Source organism: Polypterus senegalus, chromosome 9, assembly GCF_016835505.1.
Source record: "Polypterus senegalus isolate Bchr_013 chromosome 9, ASM1683550v1, whole genome shotgun sequence".
NCBI classification, from domain to species: Eukaryota; Metazoa; Chordata; class Cladistia; order Polypteriformes; family Polypteridae; genus Polypterus; species Polypterus senegalus.
Window position 1 is genome coordinate 41160772 of NC_053162.1, and position 12664 is coordinate 41173435.

Consider the following 12664-nt stretch of genomic DNA (forward strand, 5'->3'; position numbering starts at 1 on the left):
GACATATAAGCATCAATACCTTACCCAGGACACGATAGGGCAGCCCACCTGGTTTGCATCGGGGCTGCGGGACTCAATCTTGTTGGGGACCTTTGCCAATGCCAGGGGGTGCTTGGACAATCCCAGAGCCTTGGACTGCAGCACTTCCGCCACACTAGTGCTGCCAGGAAGAGCGTCAGGGAGCACCTAGAGCACATCCAGGTGAACTATAAAAGGGGCCGCCTCTCTCCATTCAGGGAGTCGGAGTCGGGAGGTGGAGGACAGAGCTTGCGAGTGGAGGAGTGAAGGTGGCAGATAAGAGAGAAAGAAAGAGAGGACTGGGCCTAATTGGAGTGATTTGTGCACTGTATGTAAAGGCTGAAAAGGAGAAAATAAATGTTTGTGTTGGGACTTCTGTGGTTTGTCTGTCTGTGTCGGGGCTCGCTAAATTCCACAATAGTAAGGAAAAGTAAACATTTCACATTACTGCTTAAAAGTTTACAAAAACAAAAAAAAATTTCATTTTCAGGAAAGACAAAGTTCTGAAATGTGCCAAGACTGGAGTTTTGTTGTAAATATGCTTTTACTTGTGCTTGGTACAATTTTATTTGTATCACATAACTAATCTTTACAAATGTAATGAAGTTGTTTGGTTTCTTTTTGCATTCTAAAATACATAGTTGTGGGATGTTTACTTTTGTGTGATATACAATATTATGATGTGATTTCACTTGCATACTGTATGCATTTTATACTTATGGTTTCAATACAATAAATTATGACTAACTAGAAAGCCACAAGCCTTTTGCAAGTTAGAATAAAATATTTTGAACTTGAAATATTACTTGCCTTAGGACAGTAACAACTTGAGTTTATAGTTAGTAAAAGATATTGTCCTAAGCACCATAACTGCAAGATGTATTATTGGTGTTTACTTGCACTTTAGAAGGAAAGCTCCATGGGTCAAAAATGTACGATTAAAAAAATCAAGTTATTTAGCCAGTTTTATACAGCAACACTGTAATTAAAGAAGATCAATCAAATCTCTGGTTTGGTATACAACTGAAGTCTTCGCCCATCATGTTTTTGTGATTGTACATATTAGGGAATTAAAGAAAAAATCTGCTATAATTTCTCTATTGAACTAGTTATCTGCGCAATCATTAGGCAACATTTGTATAGTTTCATTCATTTATCCACCACCTTAACATAATGGCCTTCTGGGTCAGATATTCAATGGCAACAAATGAGTATGTAATTCTATTCATCAGAATTATTACCATAACTAGAGTAAAACGTCTAACTAACCTACCCTTTCATCAGTCTAAAGTCTGTTTCCAGTAGAAAGCAACATCTTGTGCAATACTTAGGACACTTGTGATATCCCTTTGCATTCAGAAAAATATCCAAGGAAGATCAGTTTCAGAAAAGATATTGTTAGACAAAATAAGCATAGGGGACAGAAACACAGAGTATGAACTGAGTAGAAAAGGGCAAATTGATCAAATCACAAAGTTTGAAGAATATCCTAGATTAAATACTGTAGATCTTTACAGAAAATGGTGGTCAGTGATTACGATTATATTATTTTAGATTTTTTATCCCTTAATAGGCATTTAGCCCTCTATGGACTACTGTCTGTGAGTGAAAAATTACAAATTTTTACAATCAATAATATTTACACTTTAAGCATTTTAAATTGAAGCATACATTTTATTATTTGAAATATTTATGCAGCTATTCTTGTTATTATGTACTTCTAATTTATTACATTTCTTAACAGGTTACGCACATCTGAATCTGTTCCTCAGAGAGTTGCAGTCAGGGTGGCTGATGGAACAGTCTTTATGGATGTAGTTGTGACCTGCTGGGCTGGCTACTTTGAGCAGCTGTTTAAAGCTGATCCTCTGGCTAGGATGTTGGATATCTCTGGGTCCACATTTCTTGAGGTTGATCCTCCAATTAGCTGTGAACCACCCAATCTCAGTGAGATTGCACAGGTGGTGAATCAGCTGTGGTTAGGGAAAGCTGCAGGGATCTGTGGTATCTGGGGTGAACTTCTCCATGGTGGTGGGGTGGTAAGGCTGTCCTCCTGGCATTGTAAGTAATCTGCTTCCATTTGGGAGATCAACCTCAACTAATTGAAAAAAACGGGACTTGTCATCTCTGTCTGGAAAGGGAAGGGGGATCATCTAGATTGTGGCAATTATAGGGGAACAGCACTACTCTCATTCCGAGGTAAGGTCCTGGTTTTACACCTAAGAAGTCAACCATTAGCCACATCCTGACACTGAGGGTTCTCATGGAGCGCAAATGCAAATATCAGCAGAGTTTCTTTGCAGTCTTTGTTAGTTTTTGTAAAGTGTTTAACTCAGTTGATCGAGCTGCCCTGTGGGACATCCTGAGACTTCACGGGATCATCCTTAGAGTTGCTGGATATCATGGCCGGCCTGTACACTGGTACTGTGAGTGCTGTACAGACTGCAGGTAGAACTTCTGCATTTTTCCCAGTTGATTCTGGGGTTCATCAGTGGTGTGTTTTTGCGCCTTCTCTGTTCAATACTTGCATGGACTGGGTGTTGGGCAAAATCGTAGGGACCAGCAGCTCTAGGGCATCTGTTGGTGAAAAAAGATTCACTGATCTTGACTTTGCTGAGGATACTGTGACCTACTCTGAGTCTATGGAGGCTCAGTGCTCTCGAGAGACTGAGCAAGGAGTCTGATTGTCTAAGCTTGCAAGTGTCCTGGATAAAAAACAAAATCCAGGCCTTTAATGACCTCTTGGGCACAGCCATCAGCAGTGTGTCTGCCTGCAGAGACAGTTTCGACCTTGTTAAGAAGTTTACTTACCTCGGCAGCGACATTCTTGTCTGTGGTGACTCTTCCTATGTAGTCAGTAGATGGACTGGGAAAGCATGGGAGGTCATCAGGTTGTTGGAAAGGGGTGTGTGGCACTCCCGATATCTATCAAAAAGGATGAACGTCCAAGTCTTTAGTGTCCTTGTGTTTCCTGTCTTACTATATGGTTGCGAGACATGAACGCTATCCAGTGACCTGAGACGAAGACTGGACTCCTTTGATACTGTGTCTCTTTGAAGAATCCTTGAGTACCTCTGGTTTGACTTTATGATGAACGAGCGTTTGATCATGGAGTCCCGAATGAGGTACATTACCTGCATTGTGAGGGAGCATCAGCTATGGCACTATAGCCATGTGGCATGATTACCCAAGAGTGATCTGGCTCACAGGACTCGAGCGGCTACACCCACATGACACCTGGCTGTGAAAGATAGTAATTTCCGGAGGGTGGGTGTGGACCGCATGGCTGCCTGGGGGGTTGCCAACCAGGAATCCTGTTTCGTCGTGTGGTGGGTGCGGCAACACACAGTACCAGTGCATCCTCCCCATGCTGACCTGACCTGGAGCCTCGGGTATAAACAGTGCATACCCAAAAAAATGTTGAGATATACAAAAAGTAAATTTGCCGTAAAGCTACACGTATTTTCACGGTAGTCCACTACCTTGAAGAAAACTTGAATAAAAGTGTACTTTTGTTATACTTTTACACCAATATATGTTCCTGTGTTTGAACGACACGGGCAGATGGGGAGTGTCTGATGATTGCATATAGTGCCGAAGTTACTGGTCTTTACCATTCTTTCCTCTGCATGTCCTGGAGTACAAAAGAAAAAGCATATAGCAACATGCGGGGACACTCAAGAAAACTGAATAAAAAGAAAACAAAGTGACGGTGAGATACGAAGAAGGCAGCTTCGCCAGCGTTTGTGTGTCAGAACCCCCGGGCTGGGGGGGTGTTTGGCGTTAGTATGCATCATGGTACACTGCAGAGCTATAGCGCGTCTTTAGTGAAAACAGCCGTGTCAGATGGGGTTGTATGGATTGATTCTGAACGCGACTGAGAGAATGAAAAGTGAATAAAAAAAAAAAAAGCTAACCTTTACAAGGCTCATAAATTGCACCGGCTGTTATAGACTGAAATCAAATGTATGCTTTTATTCTAAAACAGTAAGAATAAGAGCAGTTTACTTCTCAAAACGGAGGGGCGCAGGATCGAACTCGTGACCCCTTGATTCCCAAGCGGGGGCTAAGTCTATTGAACCACGGAGGCAGTTACAGTAAACTGGTGTCAATGTCGCATGTTAAGGCGGCTTTTTGTTTCTGCAGTTATATTTTTGAATAAAAGCGCAATTGTGTTATTTTTGTGAAAATGTTTCTTTGCTATTTGGACTTCAGGCTTCATACATTATATAGTTTATGCCTACATTTTGTGATCTACTACTAGAATATAAAAAAACGTTTCTGTTTTAACAATGTGTTGACACAGATTACTGTAGAAACTGAACAGACATGAAATACGTGTGTTCCAAATAACGGTCTATTATTTCCACTCTAAAACTCCACTTCACTCCCAGATACTCAATCAAGCTGAAGTTCGTGCACGTTCTAAATTGGTGGGGGGATGGAATAGCCGGCTGCTCCAAGCTTCTCTTTATCAGCACATTTAGAAGACAAAGGACGCTGGCGGAGAGGTGTGAAGGGATTTAAGAAGTAGTTTAAGGTGGGACGGAATTACGAGTTTTTTCGTAGGCTCTGGTAATTCTAGTGTTAAAGATAGCGAGTCACCTCGAATAGGCATGTAAAGAGAAGGAAATTGATCTGTTATACTATAAAGGCGCCTTCAGAGAATGAATTTACTCATGTAAATAGAATGCATTTCCACTCTATTAATGTGCTGCTCTATAGTGCACAGAAATTGTGTCGCATTGTGTAGGCATGTAGCGTCCAGGCTTGCCTTACGATGTGGTATGACGAACCTGACCATGGCCCATCAAATGATGAGCCAAATCAAGACAGTGTTACAACTTGGTTTGAATGTAAATATTAGAATGTAAAAAAAAAGGTAATCAAATGCAGCATTTTGTTTAACAAATTCATTTAAATTGTGGTCAGTATCACATAGTACAGCCCATATATTTCTTAGTTCATTAGCCACATCTCTTACAGGATCCACTATCGTATTATGTGACTCCAGAACAGCATCTGTCAGCACATGGCCAAATGGTCACCAGGCAATTTCTAAGGCATAGGTGTATGTGCAGCCAGCATCTGAAGATGAATCGGGGACAGCAGCACCATCACCACATGGAGTCACGTCATTGGCACGGGGGTCACTGTTTGTAATATTGTCTGAAACAGAATAAACAGATGGTGGGCTGTGTCTCGCCTTGTCACCTCGACTTTGATATCTGACTGCTTCTTTTTATTTCCGGAACTGTGCGATTTTCTGAACTTGAACTTTCGAGTGTCTCTGCCGCGCTGTATCACTCCATAACTTCCTTTTCTTGCTTATACCACTGCTTAAGCCAACAAATAGTAAATTTTTCCTTGGCTCCACTTTGCATTCGCTGAAATTCTTTTTTTCCACATGATTTTGCCGTTGTCTTTTAACACCTGAACGGAAGGTGATATTTATATTGATTTGCATATTAAAATATGCTAAATTCTAGGAGGAGCTGGGGTGGGGCTGTAGGCATGTGCATGTGTGTTAAACTTCACGTTCATTGGGATTTATACAGGGGAAGTGCATGGAACTTGGCATACGCACAGTTTTATGCATCTGGATTTTTTTGTAGTACATTCATTCCTGTTTTTGTCCGTAGGCCATGTTTAAGTGTGAATTCTACGCATCGCATTATACATGAGGCCCCTGACCTTATGAAAACCCTGAAATAGGGCATCTTGAGCAAATTCAGACATCAGTGTTTTTCAAAACCCATTGTACCTAAAGTAGCCATTTAATCCTTCATAATTTAGTTGCAACCCACTAATCACCAAGTGCAACTTCCTGCACACAACCATGGTGACAGACACAAAATATACTAAATTCATATCATGACAGTTCTCTGGACATTTAAAAATACTAAAATGTACAGCTGAAATAAATGTATTTGTAGGATTATATTTAATAGATAAGTTAATTTAAATAATTGGAATTGTTAATAATTACAGATTTTTAAGATATTTCTAAGTTCTTTAAATCTTTTGAAGAATCTCAGTTCTAAGGTTGCATCTGTCTTTATCTTGACTGTCATTTCCTGAATTTCTTTGATTTTCCTTGAAGAATGGTAGTTATGTATGGATTGTAGTGTCCAGTAAAAAGCTCACCTCCTGACAAGCCTGAAGTCGCATGCAAATGATAAAATTAGACATTTAAACACACAGTGGTTTCCTTTTCCTAGGCTGAGGGAAGCTAGGCAGCCTCCCATCAGTTTGGCCCATCAGCAAAAAGTATGATGTTTTTCAAATCTAAAGTCATGCTCAAACACTATATACAGCTGTACTTTTTTCTGACTATCATTAAACAAGCTATAAATAACTTTTGACATCTCTTGAATGTTTTGATACTAAGCAATGGGGAGGTGGTTAGTGCTTCTGTCTTATATTCCTCCTGTATATGCTTGGGGATTTTTAAATTTCCCCTTTTTCCCTCACACATCCTATAGATGAGCATGTTACAATGTGTGTGTGAATCTACTCTTCAAGGGACAGGCTCTGACTTTGTGTCTGAAGTTGGCATGATAAGGCTAGAGCCCCTACAACCTTCAAGCTTGTTTGGTAATGGATATAAATATACAATCTTTTAAAAAGCACCATCTGCTAGCATGCTAGGTAATCCTAGATTGCTATGTTCTGCAAAATTTCCTATATATATACAGTGGTGTGAAAAATTATTTGCCCCCTTCCTGATTTCTTATTCTTTTGCATGTTTGTCACACAAAATGTTTCTGATCATCAAACACATTTAACCATTAGTCAAATATAACACAGGTAAACACAAAATGCAGTTTTTAAATGATGGTTTTTATTATTTAGGGAGAAAAAATCCAAACCTACATGGCCCTGTGTGAAAAGTAATTGCCCCCTGAACCTAATAACGTGTTGGGCCACCCTTAGCAGCAATAACTGCAATGAAGCGTTTGCGATAACTTGCAATGAGTCTTTTACAGCACTCTGGAGGAATTTTGACCCACTCATCTTTGCAGAATTGTTGTAATTCAGCTTTATTTGAGGGTTTTCTAGCATGAACCGCCTTTTTAAGGTCATGGCATAGCATCTCAATTGGATTCACGTCAGGACTTTGACTAGGCCACTCCAAAGTCTTCATTTTGTTTTTCTTCAGCCATTCAGAGGTGGATTTGCTGGTGTGTTTTGGGTCATTGTCCTGTTGCAGCACCCAAGATCGCTTCAGCTTGAGTTGACGAACAGATGGCCGGACATTCTCCTTCAGGATTTTTTGGTAGACAGTAGAATTCATGGTTCCATCTATCACAGCAAGCCTCCCAGGTCCTGAAGCAGCAAAACAACCCCAGACCATCACACTACCACCACCATATTTTACTGTTGGTATGATGTTCTTTTTTCTGAAATGCTGTGTTCCTTTTACGCCAGATGTAACGGGACATTTGCCTTCCAAAAAGTTCAACTTTTGTCTCATCAGTCCACAAGATATTTTCCCAAAAGTCTTGGCAATCATTGAGATGTTTCTTAGCAAAATTGAGACGAGCCCTAATGTTCTTTTTGCTTAACAGTGGTTTGCGTCTTGGAAATCTGCCATGCAGGTCATTTTTGCCCAGTCTCTTTTTTCTGGTGGAGTTGTGAACACTGACCTTAATTGAGGCAAGTGAGGCCTGCAGTTCTTTAGACGTTATCCTGGGGTCTTTTGTGACCTCTCGGATGAGTTGTCTCTGCGCTCTTGGGGTAATTTTGGTCGGCCGGCCACTCCTGGGAAGGTTCACCACTGTTCCATGTTTTTGCCATTTGTGGATAATGGCTCTCACTGTGGTTCGCTGGAGTCCCAAAGCTTTAGAAATGGCTTTATAACCTTTACCAGAATGATAGATCTCAATTACTTCTGTTCTCATTTGTTCCTGAATTTCTTTGGATCTTGGCATAATGTCTAGCTTTTGAGGTGCTTTTGGTCTACTTCTCTGTGTCAGGCAGCTCCTATTTAAGTGATTTCTAGATTGAAACAGGTGTGACAGTAATCAGGCCTGGGGGTGGCTACGGAAATTGAACTCAGGTGTGATACACCACAGTTAGGTTATTTTTTAACAAGGGGGCAATTACTTTTCACACAGGGCCATGTAGGTTTGGATTTTTTTCACCCTAAATAATAAAAAGCATCATTTAAAAACTGCATTTTGTGTTTACTTGTGTTATATTTGACTAATGGTTAAATGTGTTTGATGATCAGAAACATTTTGTGTGACAAACATGCAAAAGAATAAGAAATCAGGAAGGGGGCAAATAGTTTTTCACACCACTGTATATATATATTTAAATAAATCATATAAAAAATACCCCGCAATTACTAAAATGTAAATGAAAATTTGGTAAACATAAAGTAAATGTCTTCTAATGTTTTAGCTTTCATATTCAATATATGTAATTTTCAACTTAATAACAGAACATAAGATAAAACAGTTCTGACAGATGGCAGATCAAACGATACTATTTATTATTGTCAGTTGGATGTTTGCATGAGATTTGCCAACAGTGACTGTAAAAAATATCAAGTAAACATGCAATTATAGTTATATAGAGTCAAAAATATTTAATATGGAAAATAAGGGGATACTTGAAATGTGAATTAGAAATAGGGTCCCACTCATTTAGTCCAGAGTAAAATTAATCTTTTACTTATCTAAATGCAGTTGCTCTTAAAATCACTTCTGTATTACTTGAACCTTTTTATACTCCTTTTACTTACTGCTGCCACTTCCTGTTGCACTGCCTGCGATGCAAATCGAGCCACATGGTTAATTATAGGAGAGAAGTTTGTTGGCCCATAAAACCGTATATGAGGAAGGCAGGAAGAATATGCCTGAGCGATTCCTTCAACACCTGGAAAGGAAAAAAAAAAATCAGCAACCGACTCAGTCAAACAGAAATTATTTTATAATAATGGGCAACAACTGTGATTTTGTAATCTTACATGAAATACTGCATTTTGGATGGAAGAAGAAATGTGAATGTCTCCCAAAGTCCAACAAACATGAATATATATAATGGGGAATAAATAATATTTACAATATGTGGTCTAATAAGAATGTAACAAGCTGTGTTACTATATAAAATACATTTTAGGGGGTGCTGTACAATTGCTGAACTTGCTCTCTGACCTCCAAAACTGTCATGCAAAAAGACAATTTCTCCTTGGGTATTAACAAAATATATCAAATAAAAAATTCAATTTTACAGTGATTGTCAGTTCTTACAAATGCATTTAAACCCCTTAGACATGTTCAAATTTATTTGTGTCACCATAAGGAATTATAATGGATTTACTTAGTGTTGTGTGGTACAATTCTAGCAGCTTTGAACAAGTCATTCTTAATTCATTCATTAATTACTCTTTATTGTCCCTTGTATGTCACATGGTAAAAAGAAAGTTTTATTAGGGAGTTAGAGCTTATCAGAAACATAAAAGTAATAACAATTAGCCAAATTATACAATTACAGATGGAAAAAAACAATTGGATGGCAGCAGGGACTCTTATGAATAAAGAATTGAAGTCTTGCTATCTTTTGGCAATGGCAGGCGGTTGGGTATATTTTCATACATCAGAGTTCAAGGGTTGTTGGTGTACCAGAAAATTCCAGAGGATACCATGGCCCAATGCCCTGAACACTATGGCATCTCTTAAGTCAATGTACCTACCTGAACAAAAGGGGTTTGTTGGGTTAAAGTTGATTGCAAATTCATGTGATACCTGGAAGTAGAAGACATGCAGTAGCATATGTCAGACAGTGGCAATTAAGCATTACACACCATTCCCAAAACTGCTTGATCCAGTCTAACAAAAGCTGAGTTCAAGTATTTTCATTACAGTGTTGCATATACAGTAGCAAGAGGTACTCTTTGCACCAATGGGTGCATGCTAGAAATAACTTCAACACTGCCACATTCTCCTACACAACACTAATTAACAGCTGCCGACCAATATAATGAGTATGAATTTGAAATGCAGCAGAAAAGCACAGGACCCAGAAAAAACCCAAGTGGACAATAGGAAACAATGACCCAGAAAAAAAGTCAAACCCAAGCTCATGATTGTAGAAAGGCAGCATCACTAACTGCTGTTCCATTATGCTGCTCATAAATAAACATTTCAATTTTTTTAACATATAAAATGAATTCTGAATTTGTTTTTTTTTTACTTTGTAAAATGGATTTCTCTAAACAGGTCAACCTCTTTTTTAAAGTCTTTAGTTTGCTTTGCAATGCAGTTTAGTTACTGAATGAGTTAGCATTTGCATTAGGTACCTCTTACTTTGTTTCAAGCTAAATAAAGAATAGTTGTTCAGTCAGAAGTTAATCTTACTGTACCTGCTAGTATTTAATGATCCATCCATCCAGTTCTTAACCTGCCATAAGCTGTTTAATTAAGTTCATGGTTGTGGAAGTCAGAATGTAACCCTAGTAACATCAAGAACAACCCAGTTGACGGTAGGGCACACTCTTTCTCACATGGCCCTTGAGATTGGGTTAATACTGAAAAATGTTAATTAGAACAAGATCTTGGGAGTTTGTTACTTTGATCAACATTTATTTAACCTTTCTCAAATAACAGATAAAGTTACAATTAAGGAAAGCACCATTTAAAGAATTGGCTTTTAAAATTGTTAAGTAGTGGTAGATGTATAGTAGATGTATAAGAGCAAAACTACTGCTCATTATTGGACTGAAATACATGTACTGTACTTTAATAGCAAATATTTAAAATCTAAAATTCCATTTATATGAAAGCAGTCTTAGCTGGATACACTTAACTTGCATCTTCCTGTTATTAAACACAGTCTACCAAAAAATTGAAATTTGTGGTGAAGAAAGATGAAATTTGAACACTGGGCCCAAAAAAGGCTGAGCCAATGACACTAACCTCTTATTTTCCTGTCAACTACAATTCTGTTTACCTCACCCATAATGTTTGCGTGGTAAAGTGCACTTTCTGGATATTTTTCATGGATCAACGTACTATGCTGAGCTTCTTGTCCTGTTGTGTTACATGCTGTGCTAATGTTACAAGTAACTTTGTCCAGCTGATATCATAATTACAGCCAAGCTTTACTTCAAATTATGGAAAAATTCAGTGTTTATGAATTTGTCTTTAGCAAAAACAGAATACACAGTAAACTGCCAGTACATGGATTACAAAATACAGCCTTAAAGGAGTATAACCAAAAGTGTACTGATTGAACCCAACTGTAAATTGGGGGAGGTAAATGTATTGAATGTGACAGTTGTAATACCATACACTAAAAGCTGAAGAAATACAAAAACACGTTGAGGATTGACACGAGGTTCTGATAAAAGTTCCAAATGGAAATAAACTTTGGCTAAGAAAAGAGATACAGTATGTAATAAATATGCTGTACAATGATCCCTCCTCGATCGTGGGGGAGGGGTTGTGTTACAGAACCCCCCGCAAAAGGTGAAAATCCGCAAAGTAAAAACCATATGTTTATATGGTTCTTTTTATATATTTTAAGTCCTTACAAATTCTCCAACACTCTTATAAACATTTCCCGCACAGTTATACAGCATAAATCCTTTATATTCTCTTAGATATTAGGTAAGATTCGTTGAAATTATGTATGTAAACAAACTGTTCATATACTACGCACATACATACATATTGTATATCATTGAGGAGTTTTATTTAATAAGTAATACAGTTTTAAACACATTGTAATTGATGAGGTAATATAAAAATAAATGAAAAATCGACATGTAAATATAAATAAAACCTAAATGTTATTTTAAAGATATCAAGCGTCTCCGATATCACGTTACAGCCATTACGATAGACATGCCACCAGCAATAAAGATGTACAATGCAAGAAAAATTATATAAAATGTGTGTACAGTTACACTAAATGTACGTACATGTATTAATAAGTACATAGAAAATTAGTTATGGGTACTCACCAACAATGACACGACGACTTGTCCGATAATGATGAGATAATTGTTACTGCACAACAAAGGAGAGCGTTACAGCTCTTCTAAAGGAGCCTCTTCAGGCGACTGTGTAGCACCGCCGTCGTCGTCTGGAAATTCTTCTTCTTCTGAAGGTGTACTAGGCAGTGTTTTGCGGGTAAGGAACATCGTGATGGGCAGTTGCTGGTGCTGCTTTTTCATTTGTGCAAGGAGGTTTTTATATACTTCCGTGGCATTGTCAAGAGCATTTCTAAATTGCAAAGAATGAATCATTTGTGGGTCCCATTCTTCAAACGATGTCTGGAGATCTTTTGCTATTCGTAGAATGGTCACGAGACGCTTGAGAGTTAGGCCGGCGTCTTCTTCCTGTGCTGGGTCCTCTTGTTCCTTATCTTCCTCGCTCGTTGAATTAGAATGCTGCTTTCCATCGATGAGTCAATCAGCTCCCAGGAACTTAACTGCGTGATCTGATTGGGTAGCTTCTCAGTCATCCGCCAATAGTGTCCCTTGTATTAAATCAACTGGGCAAACCAACTGAGGAAGCATATACCAGAAATAAAAAGACCCACTGTCCGCAGAAAAACGCGAACCAGTGAAAAATCCGAGGTATATATTTAGATATGCTTACATATAAAATCCGTGATAGAGTGATGCCGCGAA

The 12664-nt window shown here is 38.5% G+C and overlaps 1 protein-coding gene across 2 annotated transcripts in view; it reads right to left on the reverse strand.

Annotated features, from left to right (window-relative positions):
* The window catches only part of cpne2 (copine II), a 291680-nt gene that overhangs the window by 39561 nt on the left and 239455 nt on the right, over positions 1–12664 (reverse strand). For both annotated transcript variants that reach the window (XM_039762970.1, XM_039762969.1), the window contains exons 13-14: positions 9722–9773; positions 8771–8904 (exon numbers count right to left, since the gene is read on the reverse strand). In XM_039762970.1, coding sequence (XP_039618904.1) covers positions 8771–8904; positions 9722–9773 — 186 coding nt within the window. The remainder of the gene's footprint in view (positions 1–8770; positions 8905–9721; positions 9774–12664) is intronic.